General features: G+C 36.4%; 2 protein-coding genes across 6 annotated transcripts in view; one reads left to right on the top strand and one right to left on the bottom strand.

The window, feature by feature from the left end:
• ZC2HC1A (zinc finger C2HC-type containing 1A) overlaps positions 1 to 2,079 on the top strand; it is a 42,875-nt gene extending 40,796 nt beyond the window's left edge. Inside the window, exons 10-11 of the transcript XR_010750472.1 lie at positions 514 to 617; positions 1,741 to 2,079. The gene's annotated coding sequence lies outside the window, so the exon portion shown is untranslated. The remainder of the gene's footprint in view (positions 1 to 513; positions 618 to 1,740) is intronic.
• Positions 2,080 to 3,920: 1,841 nt separating this feature from the next.
• Positions 3,921 to 21,725, bottom strand: part of IL7 (interleukin 7) — a 40,382-nt gene continuing 22,577 nt past the window's right edge. For 3 of the 5 annotated variants that reach the window (XM_066378842.1, XM_066378843.1, XM_066378841.1), the window contains 4 exons: positions 12,826 to 12,906; positions 11,626 to 11,757; positions 7,457 to 7,510; positions 3,921 to 4,966 (listed from right to left, as the gene is read on the bottom strand). In XM_066378842.1, coding sequence (XP_066234939.1) covers positions 4,847 to 4,966; positions 7,457 to 7,510; positions 11,626 to 11,757; positions 12,826 to 12,906 — 387 coding nt within the window. In that variant the 3' untranslated portion in view covers positions 3,921 to 4,846. The remainder of the gene's footprint in view (positions 4,967 to 7,456; positions 7,511 to 11,625; positions 11,758 to 12,825; positions 12,907 to 21,725) is intronic. The other 2 variants (XR_010750473.1, XM_066378844.1) reach the window with 2 other exon arrangements.

The following is a 21,725-nucleotide window of genomic DNA, read 5'->3' as shown; positions in this document are numbered from 1 at the left end:
AATAAGATTAAGCAATTGGAAAATTATTGGGCCCTGGCCAGTTAGCTCAGTTGGTTAAAAGTGTCATCCCAAAAGGACAAGGTTGAGGGTTGGATCCCGGGTCTGGGCACACACAGCAACACAAATGAATGCTTCCTTTCCATGTTCCTTATCCCTTCTTCTCTGTCTAAAAATATATATATTAAGCCCTGGCCAGATAGCTCCATTGGAGTGCATTCTGGAGCACAGAGGTTGCCAGTTCGATTCCACGATCAGAACATACAGAAGTAGCTTGATGTTCCGGTCTCTCTCCCTGCCCCTCTCTTAAAAACAAAACGGAAAACATTAGTGAACTCAGGGTTGATAAGAAACTTGATGGGTGTTTCTAATTAGGTAACAATTTAATGGCAAAAACTATTCATTTGTAATGAATACTTAATGATTTAGAGATCATGTTTAAAATTTTAAACAAGAGTTACCCTCTAGTGATAATATCAGATTAGACATGCTTTATTTGTACTCACTTTTCCCTAGGCTGAAAGTGAACAGTGTTACCATGAGCAGGAGCTCAGAGAATGAGAACATAACAGCAGAGGCACGCAGCTACAAAGAGAACCCGTGTACAGGTGTTTTATATCGTAAGTATATTTTTAGTACTAAGAAAGATTGATTTTTCCAACTGATTATTGAGGGAGCAGTGGAGAATCATTAAGACAAAGTTAAGTGATTGTCACATTCATTTTTAATCACATTTACATTTTTTTCAGTTAAGTGTTACTGTCAGGATACTCATTGATTACAGTTTTGCTTGTGTAAAACTGTATATGTGAACTGCTTTTCTGTGCCACTAGGGGGTGTTTTGGGATAGTATTACCAGCCCCTGATTATTTTATAGGCTCCTCAGCATAATAGGAATGGATTTTTTTTTGGGGGGGGGGGGAGAGGGGGTAGGGGGAATATGAATGTGAACATCAAATTAGAGATATATAAGAGGTAGGCTTTTTTGTTTCGTTTATAGTTTATAATCCATTATGTTGATTTCTTAGAAACCTAGTCAAGCTCATTTTGGGTACCAGTGTGCTTATAACTGATAGAAATACTTAATATTGGCCCTGGCCATTTAGATCAGTCAGATCTAAATGTTCGCCCTGAAACACCAAGTTTGCGGGTTCCATCCCTGGTCAAGGCACATAGGGGAAGTGACCAGTTAGCACACAACTAAGTGGGACAACAAATGAATGCTTCCCTTTCTCTCCTTTCCTGCCTTTGTAAAAATCAATCAGTGAACAAAAGGAAATATTTAGTATTTCTCTCTTATTTTTTGTTAGCAATTATACATCTCTAACATATTACTCATGCACATTACCAAATACTCCCTGTTCTATTGCTTCAACATTCTATCTTAGTTGAACAACAGTTACAATCTTTAAAATAAGGCTTTTCTCCCAGTCATCTAGCCTCACTTAACATTGACATGAGAGTGTGACATCTCCAAAGCTTTATATTTATAAACATTTAAAATATGCTTTATATGGTCTTCATTCTCTGAAGTGTTAAGAAGTAAGAGAAATAAGATGTAATTTAGTTTCTTCCCTAAAGATACAATTTATTTGGAGAAGCTGATTACAATACAGGATGAAAGGGAAGATTTATTTTAATAGAACTCTTCTTTATAAAGGCGTCAACAAAAGGTGGCAGAAGTGTTGAAAATGGAGCTGCTGACCGTTCCCTATTTTCTGCTTCCTTCCCCTCCTATCCCAGGGCTCAGGAGGAAACCTGGGGCACGTTGAGCGTGACCTGCACGACCTTACAGCGGGAAAAGGCAAGTGGCCGTGGAGGGACGTGTGCGGTGGGTTCCCCCGAGTTGTAGAGTGTGGACGACTTCAATTGTCCTGATGGCCACGTTACTGACAGCCCCGTCCATTCCGCCTAACCTCACATGCCTCTTCACTCCAGCCCTTTTCCCTCTTCACTCTAGCACTTCGGTTTCTCCTGGGTCTTGAATGTGCAGCAATAAGGCTGAGGATAGCAAGAGGTTGCCAGGGGTGCTGAGTCTACTCAACAGTGAAATGCTGATTTTATTCATCAAATCAGCAATCTTAAATTACAGTAAAGCTGAAAACTGCCACCGGGCATGGAGATGAAAGGCCTCATCTAGTGATAATGGAAATAAAAATGGATTATACTTTTTCTTTAAATAAAAAGTTCACTAAATTCAATTTAAAAGCCTTTAAAATACTCATGCCTCATAACCTAGTAATTTTATTTATAATATGTACTTCTTGAGAAAAGGATCTTAAATATGGGAAAATCTTTATGCAGAACACCTTTAATGATACTATTCTTGGTCTTGTGTACATTGTTGGTAATAAGGTGTCAAAGGTTATATATTCAGTGAAAGAGATCAAATAGTGGGGCAGTATTAAAAATCTTGTATTAAAAAATTGTCTTGGGTCACTAGTCATCAGGGAAATGCACATTTAAACCACAATGAGATATCACCTGATGCCTGTTAGCATGGCCATCACCAAAAAGACAAGTAACAAATACTGGTGAGAGTGCAGAGGAAAGGGAACCCTCACGCACTGCTGGTGGGACTATAATTTGATTCAGCCACTAGGAAAACAGGACTGCCATAAAATTAAGAAAAGGACTACCATATCAACCAGCAATTCTACTTCTAGGAATATATCCATAGGAAACAAAAACAGTAAGTCAAAAAGATAAACGCACGCCTATATTCATAGCATTATTCACAATAGCCAAGGCATGGAAACACTCGAAGTGTCTGTTGATGGAGGAATGGATGAAGTTATGGTCAGAGACGGATTAAGGTCAGTTGAGGCCCCGGGCACAGAAGAAAATGTTGGGCCCCTTACATTAGAAAAAAAGTGTAAAGTTGGGGTTTTGCAGAGCCCTTCAGAAGTCAGGGCCCAGAGCACGCACCCGGTGCACCCACTGTTAAATCCGCCTCTGGTTATGGTATACCTATATAGATATATATATACATACATATATATACACAATAGAATATTATTCAGCCATAAAAAGTGAGGAAATCCTACCATTTGTGATAACATGGATGGACTTTGAAGACATTATGTTAAGTGAAGTAAATCAGGAAGACAAATACTGTATGATCTAATATGTGGAATATAAAAATAAAAGCTCATAGAAAAAGAGATCAGACTGGTTACCAGAGAGAAGGAGGGAATTGGAGGCAGGTGATCAAACAGTATAAACTTCTAGTTATAAGATAACTAAGCACTAGGTATGTGATGTAAAACAGAAATACAGCCAACACCACTGTGTGCTGCACAGGAAAGTTGTTAAGAGTAAATCCTGTAAGTTCTCATAAGGAGAAAATATTTTTCCTTTTTTCATTATATGAGAAGATGAATGTTAGCTAAACCCACTGTGTTAATAATTTCCCAACATACGCATATCAAATCATCATGCCATATGCCTTAAAATTTATACAATGAGCCCTGGCCAGTTGGCTCAGCAGTAGAGCATCAGTCCAGCATGTAGAAGTCCTGGTTTAATTACCTGCCAGGACACACAGGAGAAGCCCATCTGCTTCTCCTCTCTCCTTTCTCTCTGTCTCTCTCTTCCCTTCCAGCAGCCAAGGCTCCACTGGAGCAAAGTTGGCCTGGGTGCTGAGGATGGCTCCATGGCCTCTGTCTCAGATGCTAAAATGGCTCTGGCTGCAATAGAACAATGCCCCAGATGGGCAGAGCATCGCCCCCTGGTGGGCATGCCAAGTGGACCCTGGTCCAGCGAATGCAGGAGTCTGTCTGACTGCTTCCCTGCTTCTAACTTCGGAAAAGTAAAAAAAAAAATAAAACCCTTACACAATGAGATATGTCTATTATTTCCCAATAAAACTTGAGGGGGGGGGGCAGGGAGAATCATGTTGAGATTAAATAAATCTGACAGTGTTAATACATAGATGATTTATTATCAAAGGAGAAATGTTATCCAAAGTAAGCAATTTGTTTGTAATACTGTATGAAAATATTTTATATACAGATATAGTGTCAAAATTAAATATACACATTCCATTAATTAAAAGGCAAACATATATTATTCTCTTAAAAATATACTTCCCAAATTGCAAACTCATTTAGACAAGTTTTATTACACATAAATGACAGAGGAGACTCGGTACTATGGTTCAGTATCCCTAGGACAGGTGACTTTCTATTTTGTGAAATTATTCTTTATTTTATTTTGAAACATTTGCTGTGTTATTCACTGGAGGCAGTGTGCTGTACATTCATGGTTAATCACATGCCTTGAAATCTCTTAAGCATCTTGGCCTCCTTTATGCTGCTGCTTTAACATATGACTCTTGGTCGCCTGGGCATTATCCGTATCTCACTGTCAACTCAGAAACGTTTCCAGCACAGAGGATGACCGTTTCCCCGCTCACTGCAGTATACCGATGCCTAGCAGGCCATAAAGTTATTCTGTTAATAAAGCAAAGTTAATTGTCAACCCTTGTAACCTTTACATATGTCACAGATTTTACATATCTTCTTCTGAAAATTTTTAACAGGTCTAGAAAAAGTATTACGGCAGCTAATACCTTATATGGATCGTCTTAAAAAACTCAGCACAAAATTAACACCAGCTGATATATGTCCACATACATATAAAATAGTTTGTTGATTGCAGCATTCTGTTTCTATTGTTTATGTTGTCTTCTAGTAACAGAGTATGCAGTTCTCAATTGTTCTAACCCATTTTACCAGGATGCGTTCAGTAACTTCCAGGAGGCATTCCACCCTGAAAAATTGCATGAGTGCATTGATTCTTGACGCAACTGAAGCTCTTGTGTTTTTATATTGTCACGCCATGTTTTTCAGTGTTCTTCTGGGCCTCTCAAAATTTTATTCCAACAAGTTTGTATCTTGTCTAGTAGCGTCACTAGGAAACATATGTCATCCAGTTTTTTCTGTTCCTTTAAAGATTTTTTCTCTCCCTATAGAAATACATAAAAAAATTTTAAGTTCACATTTTTATAAAAATACACATTTTCACATACTCAGTCTTTAATTCCATTCATCTTAGGCGCTACTGAAAATTGGGTGTCATAGAAAAGGAGAATTTTGTATGATATTTTTTAAATGATTTCTAACTCTAGTTGTGACGATATGTAGAAAATTCAAATTGTGGTTTAGGATGTAGAATTTATTAAAGAGCTATGTCAAGTGGTGACAACAGTAGGACAAGAGCAGTATTTAAACTTTTGTGAGATAAATATTTGTAAATTATTCAATTAAGGTTTTTAATATGGAAAATATTTTTTAGTAGAAGTAATATTTAATGGTGAAAATATGCTGATGATTTTGGCAAAGATAATCACTAAGGATCTATCTCTTCAACCTTGTGCTCTAAGGTCCACCCCAACAGTCTGGTCATCACTAGAGTACAGAGGACACCTGCCTCATGAACTAATTTTTACTTCCTGGTGAAAATCTTAAAAAGTGTTACCTGGCCTGACCAGATGGTGGTGCAGTGGATAGAGCATTGGACTGAGACACGGAGGACCCAGGTTTGAAACCCTGAGGTCACTGGCTTGAGTGCAGGCTCATCTGTTTGAGTGCAGATCACCAGCTTGAACCCAAGGTTGCTGGCTTGAGCAAGGGGTTATTTGGTCTTCTTTAGCCCCCGGTCAAGGCACATATGAGAAAGCAATCAATGAACAACTAAGGTGACGCAATGAAGAATTGATGCTTCTTATCTCTCTCCCTTCCTGTCTGTCTGTCCTTATCTGTCCCTATCTGTCCCTCTCTGTCTCTGTCACAGAAACACAAAAAAATGTTACCTGTACAACCTACAGAAAGTGAAGAGAGATACCTCATATGGAAGAGATACACAGGAGAGTAGCCTTGCTTATACTCAGCAAGACTCCTGTGAGCCCCTGGGGAGTGGAGTCACTACAGGGCCCGGGAATTCTTCCCTGAGGTGACAACCAATGATCAGGCGGTGGTCCTAGTCAGGTGTTGGTTCAGTGCCTCACATACATTACTCCATTTTATGTACATAACTTTGCAAAATGGCTGATTTTGCCTCCATCTGCAGATGAGGAAATTGGGCTGCCAAGAGGGCAAAAGGAGCTGCTGCAGTCACAACGTTAAGTGGAATCACAGTGACTGGGTCATAAGCTCAGCTGGCCCATTTTCAGTGGCATCACAGATTAGGATCTCTGTTAGGTATGTATTTAGTAACATTAACACATAACCTTTAAGTAATCCATTGAAAAGACTAGACAACAGATATCAAAGATAAATATGAAGGAAAATTTCTCATAGACTTTTCAATGAAGGTGCCAAGATATATTTTAAAAGTTCTAATTCAGTTGTATGTGACTAAGCAAATTTGAAATACACAGATGTGCAAATTTCATGACTTTTCCTCCAAGATCAAGATTGAACATTCATGAAAAAGACAAAAAGAAAGAACCATGATTTTATATCTGTAATCCTGAGAACATAGATGTTAGCTCTCTTTTTTATTTTTCTTTCCAAATTTTCTTTTTTGTCATTGTTCTCAGGTCCTTCTTTTTTTTTTTAATTAAATGTATTGGGATGACGTTGGTTAGTAAGATTATACAGGTTTCAAAAGCCCATGTCGAGGATACATGAGCTGAGTGTACACTGTGTGTCCACCACGCAGGTGTTTTTAGCTAGAAGCACTCAATGTGTTTATGTTTCTCATGTGTTCATTGCAACTCGGCTGCTTCAGGTTGACCTAGGTCTCCTAAGTCCTGGGGTTCTCTCAGGGGAGTAAAGGCTTTGCATGTTCCCATGTATCTATTGGTCAAATGACATTATAATAATAACGGAAACATGAAAGAAGAATCCATCACACTTATGACTGGTGTGTTCATTTTTACATGTCCTTTCCTAGTTAATGTTTAAATCATTTTAATGTTTAATCACATTTAATTAATCTGAGTTGTTCATAATATTTTTATTGCTGTATGATATTGTACAATATTTACTAGTATAAGTATTTAATATAAATCATATAAATATGATATGTAAATATAGAATATTCACATACATACATAAGCATATTTTGTATACCCTATACTAGTAAAGTAGATATACAATGGGTTCTCATTATTTATTTGTATTTCTTTACTAATGAACTAGGATGGCTTTTTTTCTTCATGTGCTTGTTTTCTAGTTTACTTTATCCTATATTGTTTGTTCGTGTCTTTTGCCTGTTATCAGGTAATGTTTCAATTTTGTTCTGATATTTCCCTTAGCTTCTTTTATTTTAAAATGGTGGGTTAAAAAAAAAAACAGTTTAAAGGATCCAGTTTCCAGGAGGTACCTTATTACTCCTTTTATTAACATTATAATGAATATTTTCAAAACCAACCAGAAAAAGGAATATTCAAAGAGAAATATTAAGGGATTAAGTAAAAAACTAACAAAGAAAATTATACAGTTATTCTTACCAAATTCTTAGTAGGTTGGGCTTCACTTGGAGGTGGTTGCTTTTTTTCTTTGTCCTTAAAATCAAAGTTACATTTACAACATTCAATATTAATTCTTTATCACTTCTCCCACTAATGTAATTCCTAATTTTCATATATTCCTATCAATGCATCTGATCGTTTTTTAGCATCTACTTTAAATTACTTGTTAGTATGGCAGAATCCTAGTTTCATTTGGAAATAGAACACAGGCATACCTCATTTTATTGTGCTTTCCAGATCACTGTTTTTGACAAATTGAAGGTTTGTGGCAACCCTGCATTGAGCAAGTCTATCGGTGCCATTTTTCCAACATTAGTTCGCTTCATATCACATTTTGGTAATTCTCTCAATATTTCAGACTTTTTCATTATCATTCTATTTGTTATGAAGATCTGTGACCAATGATCTTTGATGTTACCATTGCAATTGCTTTGGGGCATCATGAACTGCACCCAGAGAAGATGGTGAATTTAACTGTTTGGAGGGTGAATTTAATAAATGTTGGGAGTGTCTGACTGCTCCAGACCAGCCATTCCTCTGTCTCACTCCCTTTCCTTAGGCCTCCCCTCTTTCCTAAGACACAATAATACTGATTTAGGCCAACTAATAACCCTATAATGGCTTAAAGTGTCTGAGTAAAAGGAAGAGTTGACCATCTCTCACTTTAAGTCGAAAAGTAGAAATGATTGAGCTTAGTGAGGAAGACATGTTGAAAGCCAAGGTAGGTTGAAAGCTAGGGCCCTTACACTGAAGTTAAACAAGTTGTGAAAGCAAAGGAAACATCCTTGAAGGAAATTAAAAGTGCTCCTTTGTGAATACTCGAATGATAAGAAAGCACAACAGCCTTTTTGCTGATCTGGAGAAAGGTTAGTGGTCTAGATAGAATAAACCAGCCACAACATTCCCTAAACCAAAGCCTAATCATGAGCCATGCCCTAACTCTTCATTTCTCTGAAGCCTGAGAGCTGCGAGGAGGCCACAGAAGAAAGTCTGAAGCTGGCAGAGGCTGATTCATGAGGTTTAAGGAAAGAAGCGTCTCCATAACATGAAAGCACCAGGTGAAGCAGCAGGTGCTGAGGGAGAAGCAGAGCAGATTACCCAGAGAGATCTAGTGCAGACAATTAATGAAGGTGACTACATACTAAACAACAGATTGTCAATGTAGATGAAATAGCCATATATTGGAAGAAGATGCCATGTAGGACTTTCATAGCCAGAGAAGTCAATGCCTGGCTTCAGAGCTTCAAAGGACAGTGGGTAACTTTAAATTGAAGCCAATGCTTAATTTCCATTCTGAAAATTCTAGGGCCTGTAAGAATTATGCTCAGCCTATGTTCCCTGTGGTCTCCACATGGACAACAGAGCCTAGATGATGGCGTATCTGTTTACAGCATGGTTTGCTGACTATCTTTAGCCCATTGTTGAGACTTACTCCTCAGAAAAAGATTCCTTTTGAAATATTACCGCTCACTGACAATGCACTTGGTCACCCACGAGCTCTGACAGAGCTAAACAATGAGATTACTCTTGTTTTTATACCTGTTAACAACGTCTATTCTGCAGTACATGGAACAAGGAGTAATTTCAACTTGGAAGTCTTACTATGTAAGAAATGCACGTCAAAAGGCTATAATGGCATGGATAGTGATTCTTCTGATGGAACTGGGCAAAATATATTGAAAATCTGGAAAGGATTCACCATTCTAGATGCCAGTAAGAACATTTCCTATTCACGGGAAGAGGTCAAAATATCAACATTAATGGGAGCTTAGAAGAAGTTGACTCCAACCCTCATGGATGACTGAGGGTTCCAGACTTCAGTGGAGGAAGTAACTGCAGATGTGGAAATAGCAAGAAAACTAGAATTAGAAGTGGAGCCTGAACATGTGATTGAATTGCTACAAACTCATGATGAGATGCTTCATATGGATAAATAATGGAACTAGCTCTTGGGGAGGATGCTGTGAAGAGTGTTGAAATGACAACAAAGGGTTTAGAATATGACATAAACTTAGTTGATAAAGCAAGATTTGAGAGGACTAACTCCACTTTTGAAAGAAGTTCCACTGTGAATAAATGCTATCAAATCACATCACATGCAACAGAGGAATCATTCATGGAAGGAAAAGTCCATGATGTGACAGACTTCACTGTTGTCATATTTTAAGAAAGTGCCACAGCCACCCCAGCCTTCAGTAACCACACCCTGAGCAGCAGCCACCAACATGAGGCAGGACCCTCCCCAGCAAAACGATTACAACTCACTGAAAGCTCAGGTGATGGTTAGCAGTTTTTAGCAATAAACTGTACTTTAAATGTTTATGCATAATGCTATTGCACACTTCGTAGACTACAGCATAGCATCAATATAGCTTTTATTTGCACTAGGAAACCAAAAAACAAAATTTTGTGACTCGCTATACTGCAGTTATTCGCTTTACTGTGGTGGTCTGGAGCACGCCTGCAATGTTTCTGAGGTATGCCTGCATGAGGGGAAAGGGAGAAGCAAGACAGGTTAGTCTTTTGAAAACCCTGGACCCATAACTTTGCAGTTATACCCAACACTGTGTGTGGTATGGGGTATGAAAAACTAATATAGGAGAAAGGGTATAGAAACAGAGAACAATCTAGAATCCTAATCAAAAATTAAAGTTATCATTAAATTGTTAAATCCTGACCATAAATTTTATTATGCTTTCCCCATCAGAAGCAAAACAAAGTAAACGATAGTAAATGCCTGCAGCAGACATGCCTCTCAAAGAAAATTCAAGGTGGCAAACTATCTTTAACAACTCACCTTATTATTTTAAGAAAAAGGTAGACTGCAGCAGGTTTGGTTGTTTTGTAACATAATTTTATTTAATTTCAAGAAGAAATTATTTGTGTTTTCTTTTTTGACAGTTGATTTTGGAACCTGGTGATCTATGCAAAACTCAATGCATGATAAAAGGAACTGTGAATATATAGCTTATCCAACCATTACCCCTTCCTAGGTCAGGAGATGATATCACAGTTTGTTCTGCAGTTTTTCAGTTGAGCCCTTACTTGAGGCTTATACTCAACACAGTTTTTCCAACAGCTACTACTAAGCAATTGGATGCATAGCAACATGAACCTATTGGTCACTCTTGCATTAGACAGTAGTTGGAAATCACTATGAATAAGGATTAAGAGCTAGTAGGCTGGACTATGAAGTCTTCATGAATCTTGAGCTTAGCCTTGAAGGATGTAGAGAACAACAGAGACCAGATTATAGAAAAGAGAACAGTAGAAATTCACCTAAGGGCCTAACATAAGTGAGGGGACAGAATGGGAAATAAGCCTGGCAAATCCAGGACACTGAGGAGAGTGGTCTGTGTCCTGCAGGTGACGTCTGACACAGGAACTGGTTCAGCTTTCATCATCTTTATCATCACTATCAGTAGGGCTCAAACACAGTCTGACTGTTTTAGCTTCTATGGCTTTGTGGGGTAGCCAGTAAAATTCCTAGATGGGGGGTAATAGTAATAATAACAATACACCATTTTTTGAAACTTTTTGATACTAAGCACCTTATATGATCTATGCCATTTAAGCCTTTACTATCTTACAATGTAGATACTATATTTTTCCTCAGTCTTATAGATGAAGAAACTTGTCTAGTTTCAAGATCATATGTTCCAAATTTTGTCTTGTTGCTTCACAACCATTAGCAGAGAAGTAAGGAAAAATTAGCTCTATGCTTATCAAAATTATTGAAGCAAAAAAATAGAAAACTGTTAGGCATATATATGCCCAGTGTTAACATAGAGAGATATTTGTTAAATATATTTATTACCTGTTTTATTAGCTATGAGTTTTTATAAATTTATACATATATGGAGTAATATTATTAATAAGTTTTAGAGGTAAAAATTTATCTTTCTCCACCCAACTTTTTATACTAGCCTCCGTGAAAGTTGCTAGGACAATGAAGTGTGCATTCATTTTTACCCCTCTTTAAAGAACTATTGATTTGCTCTGAGAAGAGATGAAGAGGTACCTTCCAAACTGAGATTTTACTCTTCCAGAGGTGAGTGAATGTGTTTCAACTTTAAGTTATAATAAGCACTTAGAATTCTATGATAATGGAGCATTAGAGAATAATATCCAAACGATCCTCAGCTTACCTTCCTGGTGCAGGTCAACAGTTGTAATGTGCCATATGAAATTACTTTTAAGGGGAGCTTGCTTTCATCATGGATATTCATATCAAAAAATAGCTTCAACTTGCGAGCAGCAGTTTTTAAAAACATAGCTTCCTATTACAGAAAAAAAATCAGAAGGGCTGTGGTTCAAATAAAATATTAAGAAGTGATAAGCTTTCCTAAAAATCCTAAAGCCAGAACCCCATTGCTAAATAATGCCCAACCTCCACCCAGCCTTCTGTTCCAGTTAATCACATGACTGACAAGTAACTAGACGAACTGGTGAGCTCCTAGGTGACAGCCTGACGGGCCCAGAACTGAGCTTAATGATTAGCTGACTTTTTAAATTCTCTTTCTCTGTTATATATGGGTCACCTTATCACTTGTGGGTGAGCACCTAATGAGTTTATATCATTTTCAGCAAGATAACCAAGGGAGAAGTCTTCTGGAAGCAACAATGACAGGTATGTGTGGCTTTTCTTACTGTGTTTGCCCTTTGTGAGCTGTGGATGAAGAGATGGTAACAGGAAAAAATAAAGGGTCATAGTTGCCTAAAACAAGTTTTTCAGACATTTAGTGTAATTATAGAAATTTTTAAAAAATGAGTTTATGAGTGTATGCGATTAAATGCCATGAGGTTAAATTAACTCAGGTCTTATGAGTTAAAAAAAAAAAGACTAATGAATACCGCACTGATTTTTGTGGAAAGAAATCACCCATGTTTTATTGAAAGTTTCGTAAAGTGTATTATTACACCATCCAGAAGTGGCAGTGGTGTGAACATTAGCAAATATTGAAAGAAGAAATTTCTAAATGCCTACAACTAAATTATGCCCACGAGTTATGTTTGTGTGTGCGCAAGCAATCACTCTAACAAGTGTTTTACTGTATAAAGATTTCAGAAGTAAGAGATATGTGACTTTGAACTTGCAGTTCTTCTAGCATGGTACAAGTGAAAAATGAAATGCTAAAATAAAAGCAATGTTTATCACATAAGCACCAGGCTGTTTGTAAAACAAAAGTGTAAAAGAAGACCATAGTATGTATGACTTAATAGATGGGTGGAATTGTCTGGTTAGAACCAAAGGATAATATAATCAATATAATTATCTAACACATAGAAAAAAATATAAGCGCCTATGAAAACTTAGAATGACAGAAACTCCAAATAATTATCATTACCTTATCATCATCACATGAGTGCTTTTTAAAAAAGTTATGTTCATTATTCGGGCAATTGCTAGCATTTTCTCTTATCTTTTCCTGTAATAAACAATATAAAATTCAATGATTAAACTGGGGACTTTTCTCATATGTCATAATTATGAAAATAATGTTATAACACTTGGTGGTTAAAGGTACATTTTGAGGAAAACAGCTTGAGCGTGGCTTAGGTGAGGAGGCGTGAAGAATAGTTTTCTGTCGCTGAAGAATAACCAAGTATACACTCAAAGCCTCAGCCACAGCTCCCTCCAGACTCCATTGTTTAATCCCAAAAATCACTGAAAGAATCTGGCTCACTGGAAAAATAGAAGTGCCTATTGCAGAAGTTCTACTGTATAGTTATACTGTATGCAGAAAATAAATTTTGAGATCTTGAAGGTGAAATGCATTTAAGAGGTTATTTGGTCCCATTTCCTGCCACCATCAAACAGTAACAAAGAGAATTTACATTATAACAAAGGGAAAACCTCTGGACAATGAGAATAAAGGAGAAACCCATTCTGCAGCAGTCTGGGATGTGTGAAGTAGAAATTTTCTAAGTAACAATGGCATTGAATGTATGTGTGTGTGTTATAACAGAGGAGTGGGAAGGCAGACTGACACATTCTCATGTTTCCTTTCTATGGGATATAGTACTGAAGGTGGGGATGGCCTGAATCAAGCACTTAGTGGATATAGGAAGAAGAATTTCCCAGGGATTCAGGTTCTTTGATTCACAGGGTTGGACTAGGTCCATCGGGCAGACCAGCAAGCCCGTGCTACCAGAGCATCCAGGACTTCAGTCTTAGCCTGTCCGTTGTCACAAAAAAAAAAAAAAACCCAAACAGGATAAGAAGTAAGAGTAATGGGAGAATTTAGTCATGGGCTTCTAATCTTCTTCTGTGTCTCAGAAAGTGTATTACTCTTGTCACCTGTGAAACCCATAGGTGGTTTCTGGGTTCATCCTGATCCTAAATGAATATATACTATCTGTTTTATGTACAAGAATTAGTGTCTGAACATGTAGTCATTCACTTAACCATTCAACGCTTACTACGAGCAAATGTGCAAGGTCCTGTACCAAGCTCTATGGGGAAACAAAGATAAGAAAACAGAGTCCCAGTTTCCTGTGCCATTGATATAAAGGGCAGATGCTGTATGCCCTGGACATTTTACATTACTTTTATCTTTGGGAAAGTATGTTTTTGTAAACACATTTGTTAGTGCCAACCACCAGTCATACTGCAGATATCTCTAGTGCAACCAGATAAAGTCTTTATAACTCTCCCCATGTTCCTGAAAAGGCAGTGGCGAGTGAATATTTGTCTATTAAGTCATTTTTTGTTGTTGTTGACTTCCATTTAACCCCAAGAAAAAGAAAAAAATCAGATACATTTCTCTTTGATTAAACATGTATTCTTCTTCTTTTTATTTATTTATTTTGCTATGCTGGCCTTCTAAAAAAGAAAATAAAGAAAGAAATATATGGCTAATCTCTGATATTTTCCAATTTACTAAAAATATTGTATGAAAACATGTCAGAGAATTAGTACCAGTCTCTTGGGGCATTTTAACAAACTGCATGACACCTTAATATTTGAAAAGCCATATTGGTGAAGCCACTGCTCCTGGTATTTCATAAAACTCACTTCAGGCAGATACAGAAAGGTAATGTTATACCAGTTGCTTCTTTTGCCAGATATTTGCTACAGTATATAAAGATGTTGCTATTCACTGGAAAGACTGACTTCTCTAGAAGTCACAATTATTATTGACTAAGTTGACTTTAGTACAGTTTTTGAATAAATTAAACGTTAAGTGTATAACTAACTGGACAGTTACATTTGTTTTCTGAAATTGTTTTCATTTAAGCCCTATAAGGATAACACCGACTAAAATTTATAGGATCATGCAGTTGGAAAGAAGCTTCTATAGCCATCTTTTGATCTAGCAAATAGTAGAATTACTTTACCAATAATAGTTTCTTATAGACACCTTGACATATTTGAAGATTTCTTCATATCTATTATTAATACAGAAAATGAGAGAAAAGCCAAGATCACATTGACTCTGAACTGCAATCCTTCCAGTAGAAAACATATCAACTGTTCCTAAAATATGGGTCCTTTTGGGACATTTTCTTTTATTTCAGTAATTTTATTCTTTGAGATTTTTTCTCTTGTAACGGTCTCTTTTTCAGAAACACTAATTTGTGTATACAGTGGCTTTTATCACTTTTTCTTTTATATAGTTTTGATATTTTAGTTTTGATAAATAGCCTTTGATATTTTTAAAATTTTATTTCATGTGGCTTTTCTCCATCCTGCCTTATATACACTTTGTTCTAATGGGGTACTCATTTCTGGGTTTTTATTTTATTCTCCATTTCCCCCTCAAAATCTAGAGAGCTCACTCTTATTTTTATTCTGTCTTTCACCTAGTAGTATATCATTTTTAACTCCTTTTAATTTGGCTTCTTAGTGTTAAGAAGAAATTTTTGACATATTTACTGCTTTTATGGATAGTTAATCTGTGATCTGAATTCCTCATTTTCCTTATGTATTTACTTCATTATTTATGTGTTCATTTGTTTATTTATTTTAGTAGTATTGATACATAGGGTTTCCGTTTTGATTTTACGGTTGTATTTTGTTTTGTTTTGAAAGGATGCTACATTAGATTAGATTGCTGCTCAGCCATGTGAACATATGTAGAAGCTCTCTTAATTGATCTCCATTGAACTAACTTGCTGGGTTGATGAGTTCTCTATTCCTTCTGTCAAAACATATTGACTAATGCCCACAGCACACCAAACACTCTCAATTAGTCATCTAGTTTCTAATACACTCATGTATTTTCATGCTTATTATTTGAGTCACATATTTACTAAGTCAATTCCTGAACACTAACTCATACTTATTTATACATCACTTAATTAAATACTATATAAACCAAAGATATATCAGTATGAAAAGAGAGTTGATTGGACGGCTTCCAGTTTCCAGTCTGGCAGGTAAGGGCCTTCGGAGTTCCCGCTCCATCACAACAGGTAAAAGTTGAACAGACTGAAGAATCAGGAACTCCCCTAACACTCTGCAGTCACAAGGCAGACTGCTGCCCCAAATATTGGAGAGAGACACTGGTGGATACGATAATCACAATCTATAGGAGCAGAAACCTCTGTGGGAAACAGCGCTGGGGGCTGGGAACTGCGACTGTAACTGATGAATTGCTGGGGGCTCAGAGTTGATAAGTCTGCGAGCTCAACACTCTCAGAAGACAGTCATCAGGATTGGGGAGCACACTTTTCCGAGCTCTACCTATAAGAGTTCTATGAGTTCCTCGCAGTGAATATCTGAAACAAATAAAATAAAAAAACCCTTTATGCTCCTGGCAGAGGGAGGGGAAAGGGGCCATTCTGCAATATGCCAGGGCACCATGTGCTTACCAAGGCCTGCCCTCAGGAGAGACTAGTTAACCAGAACCTAACCCACTGGGGTTTTATCCCAATAACCTATCTGGGGGTCGCTCCAGCCGTTCTGTCCCACCTCAGGGTGGGAAGGATTGAGAAGCACTGGTAAAGTTCACAGCCCCGGAGCACAGGCTCATCGAAGGACTGTGGCCTAATCGTGGGACCATAAAATGCTTCTCTCTCCCCACACCTACCAACCACTATGTTACAAAAAGCCTGTTATCCATACTTCTTTTTACCCAGTACATCCTGTCCACATTTCAGCAAAAATTACAGAGCATGCTAAAAGGCAAAATAAAAATAAAAATAAAAATAAATAAATAAAAATCACAATTGGAAGAGACAGCATTTATCAGAACCAGAAATAGATGTGACACAGATCTTGGAATTATCAGATTGAGGATTTTAAAAAAATAGATAACATAGTGGAAAGGAGGGAATTCTAAGAAAATCATAAAGAAATACTACAGGTTATAAATAAAAACACTGTAATAGAATAATGGACTCCTCATTAGACTAGACATGGCTGAGGAAAGAATCTCTGAGCTTGAGGATGTGATAATGGGAACTTCCAAAACTGAAAAGAAAAGAAAAACAAACCTGGGCAAAAAAGACAAAAGAGAACCATCATGAACTGTGGACACCCACAAAGTGTATAATGCATGCAAACTGGCATATTAGAAGGAGAAGGAAGAACAGAGCAGAAGCAATTTTGAAGCAATAATGATTGAGAATTTTTTCCAAATTGATGCCACACACCAAACCACAGAACCAAAAAGCTCAATGACCACCAAGCAAGATAAATACCCCAAATGCTACATACTTAGGCATATTTAAACTTTAGAAAATCAAAGATTAAGAAAAAAAGTCATGAAAAAACTATGGGGCCACCCCTAACTTACACAGGAGCAGAGAAATCCATCCAGCTGCTCCTCAGAACACACACAAGCAAGGAGAGAACAAAGGGACCTGTTTAAAGTGTTAAGAGAGAAACCACCAACCTAGAATTCTGAACCCTGAGAAATTATCCTTTAAATCAGAGGTAGTCAACCTTTTTATACCTACTGCCCACTTTTGTATCTCTGTTAGTAGTAAAATTTTCTAACCGCCCACCGGTTCCACAGTAATGGTGATTTATAAGTAGGGAAGTAACTTTATTTTATAAATTTTTTTTTTACTTTATAAAATTTATAAAGCAGAGTTACAGCAAGTTAAAGCATATAATAATAATTACTTACCAAGTACTTTATGTCGGATTTTCGCTGTTTGGCAGAATAAATCTTTATAAAACAACTTACTATAGTTAAATCTATCTTCTTTTTTTTTTTAGTTAAATCTATCTTTTTATTTATACTTTAATTGCTCTGCTACCACCCACCATTAAAGCTGGAACACCCACTAGTGGGCGGTAGGGACCAGGTTGACGACCACTGCTTTAAATGCCTTCCTAAGATCAAGAACAAGGCAAAGATGTGCCTTTCACCATTGCTTTTCAACACCATATTGGAAGTCCTGGCTGATTCAATAAGGGAAGGGGATGGGAAAGGAGGGGAGGGGAGGGGAAGGGAAATGAAGAGAGGGGAGGAGAGGGGAAAGGAGGGGAAGGGAGGGAAAAGAGGGGAGAGGAATAGAGAGGAGGGGAAGAGGGGAGGGGAGGAGAGGAAAGGAAAAGGAAATATGTGAGGGAGGGTTAAATAAAACTTTTTTTTTACTACATAACATGATCAACTATGTACACAATCCAAAAGAAAAAAATAAATTACAAACCTACTGAATGAAACTAATAAATAATTATAGCAAGGGTGCAATATACAGGTTAGTAGACAAAAGTTAATTGTTTTACTATATATATATATAAACCAGCAACAAACAGCTGGAATTTAAACTTAAACACAGAACATAATTTACAGTAGCACCCTCCATAAAATGAAAATACTTAGGTATAAATCTAGCAAAATATGTATGTGATCTTTATGAGGAAAACTATAAAGCTCTGATGAAAGATCAAAGGAAAACTAAATAAGTAGATATTCCATGCTCATGGATAAGAAGACACAATGTGATCAAGTTCTCCCAAATTGATGTAGAGATTTACCACTCTCTCAATAAAAATCCCAGCCAAGTTATTTATTTTGTGAATATCAACAAACTGATTCTAAAATTTACGTGGAGAGGCAAAAGAGCCAACTCAATATTGAAAGAGAAGATAAGTCAGAGGACTGACACTATTCAATTCAAGACTTACTATAAAACTATAGTAATCAAGATTGTGTGGCCTGACCAGGTGGTGGCACAGTGGATAGAGCATTGGACTGGGATGTGGAGGACCCATGTTTGAAAACTCTAGGACACCAGCTTGAGCACGAGTTCATCTGGTTTGGGCGAGGCTCACCAGCTTGAGCCCAAGGTTGCTGGCTTAAGCAAGGGGTCACTCAGTCTGCTGGAGCCCCCGGTCAAGGCACATATGAGAAAGCAATCAATGAACAACTAAGGTGCCACAATAAAGAACTGATGCTTCTCATCTCTCTCCCTTCCTGTTTGTCTGTCCTTATCTGTCCCTCTCTCTGTCTCTCTGTCACAATAAAATAAAATAAAATGATTGTGTGAGAATGGCAAAAGAATAGACAAATCAATAATAGAACAGAAGAGAAACTCAGAAATAAATCCACATAAATTCAGTCAACTGATTTTTGACAAAGAAGCAAAGACAATACAATGGAACAGAGTTAGTCCCTTTAATAAATGGTGCTGATACAACTGGACATCCATGTGCAAAACAATAAATCTAAGCACAGACCTTACATGCATCATAAAAAATAACTTAAACTGGATCACAGTCCTAAATCTAAAACACAAAACAATAAGGCTTCTAGAAGATAACACAGGAGAAAAATCTATATGACCTTGAATAGAGTGATAGCTTTCTAAATAAAATCTCAAAGTCACGATTTATAAAAGAAGTAATTGATAAGCTAGACTTCATTAAAATCAAAACTTCAAAACACATACATGTTTTCCCCCTGATTACAGTAATTATAATAGCACTATCCATATCCATATGTATATCCATATATATGTATATAAGGTATATATGTGTGTAATTCTACTATAATATATAATATAATATAGTATATATTATATATGTAATTTACATTATATGTAGTAACACTATGCATATTCATACTATAATATATATCATATCACATATTATTTATATATTATACACACACACACACCTATCTCTTTGAAAACAAAGTTTGCAAATTAAACTCTTTTTTAAGATTTGCTTCCTAAGGTTGTTGACATAGACAAGCAAGGAATCAACAGGTTAACATGCTAACACTTATTACTACATTAGTGATTAGCCTCGCAGCCACAGTAAATGATTTCTTAGGAATTTAAATATTTTTTAATGGTAGCACTCCAAGCAGAGGTTACTTTACCTAGACAACAGGTCCTCAAATAATGTTGTTTCATTATAACATTGATGAGGTGTGCTACGAACTTAACTCTTGTTGATACATTTAGAACCTATCGTTGACATTCAGTGAAGACATACTACACCAAAATAAGAGTGTGTGTCTGTGTGTATGTATGTGTATACATGTATATAACCTCTTTTTATATTAATGCATGTATTTTCTTAGATTCGGTCCCCATAATTGAGATTTGCTGAAGAAAATTGTATATTTACTTTTTAACATGATTCACACTTTCACCAGCAAATAAGGGAGTCTATTTTTTCACATCCACACCTGCACCCAATGTCATCAACCTTCATATTTTTACCAATCTCACCTATGACAATTTGTGCCTCATTATTGTTTAGCCTTGCATTTCCATAACTACTAGAGGATGAGCATCATTTTGTGTTGACAATTTGCATTTCTTTTATATGAATAGCCTGCTCTTATGAATTTTTTTAGGTTATCTGTCTCTTAATTATCAGTTTGTACATTTTATATTAGGAATTTTTAAAAACTTTGTTTTATTTTCAGGTGCCTCTCTCATATAACACATATTGTATAGTTAGTCTTACTTCATTTCATAGTTTAAAATAATTTGTATTTGTCTCGTATTCATTATAACATCTGTCTGTTCCTTTTCATTTGATTTGTAATTTTGGCAAATAAATTTTAGTATATAAAAGAAAATTCTTTCAGAAGTGTTTTCCAAAGAGTATAATTATATTCTCTCTCAATATAAATAAATCGTAAACACATCTATTGGTCCTTTTGATGTAAGAAGAGGGATTTGCCATCTCTTTTACCTTCAGTCCTTCTGTTGTAACCATGTGCACTGTATATTATTAGATTTTCAGTGAAGCATGTTGTTGTTTTATTCCTATATTTGCAATAACTTTCGAGACATCACTAAAAAGTTCACTATTTAATAATCACTTTAATCACCGCTTACTTATTAATATTTTGTGCAGCTGGACTAAAATCAGAGTCAGGTTTTCATTACTGTTTGAGGTAAGGAATCTGTACCCTTCCTGAGCTCTGCGCATCTTTATTTTCCTTGCACATTCAGTGGGATTTGCCTAGGGCTAGGATTTCGGACTCAGGCTCTTGTCCTCACAAACCTCAGTAGAGATTGGTCTATTAGAGGTAAATAAAACTGGTGAAAAACTGGAACCCAATTTCATTTTCCTTTTTTGGAAATCCTTCCTTCTGATTCTTCCAGGAAGGATGCTTGCTGGAAACATTTCTTCTTGGTATATCCTAATGTTCATTTATTGTTATTATTATTGACTCAGAATCAACAAACTTTGTTTTAAATACAAAAATATATCTCCTTTTAATTTTGGAACTTTGGCTTCTGTTTCATTTGTTATTTTTTTCTTCAGAATCAGTGTTGCTCATAGATTACCTCTTTGGACTCTGTCTATGGTATGAATTACCTTCTCTTGTGTATAGGCACAAATACCAGACCAATAAGTATGGATATGTGTGTATGTGTTTGAGAGAGAGGGAGAGAGACAGAGGGAGAGCAAGAGAGGTAGAAAGGAAAGATGATAGGTAGATAGATAAAAAGATAATATTTATAGTTGTATAGTTATAAACAGTCTTTGCTCTCTTTCTGGGAGACGACATGTGCATCCATGATGATTACAGTATAAAGTCACTCTTCTTTCTTATACACACAGTATTGTAAGCCAGAGATTTTCAACCTTTTTCATCAAATGGCACACATAAACTAATTACTAAAATTAGTTTCTGCAGCACACCAAAAAATGTTTATTGCCAATCTGACAAAAAAAAAAAAAAAAGGTATTATTTTGGTTGATTTACAAATAATAATAATAGTAATTACTTTCCTCCAAAGTAACTTTTTAAAGAATCAGGTGTCATAAGAAGCAATCAATAATAATAATTTTAAAAAATGATTAGTTGATGCTTCTCAT

Source organism: Saccopteryx leptura, chromosome 3 (assembly GCF_036850995.1).
Source record: "Saccopteryx leptura isolate mSacLep1 chromosome 3, mSacLep1_pri_phased_curated, whole genome shotgun sequence".
Classification (NCBI taxonomy): domain Eukaryota; kingdom Metazoa; phylum Chordata; class Mammalia; order Chiroptera; family Emballonuridae; genus Saccopteryx; species Saccopteryx leptura.
This window is presented reverse-complemented; position numbering and strand designations above follow the sequence as displayed.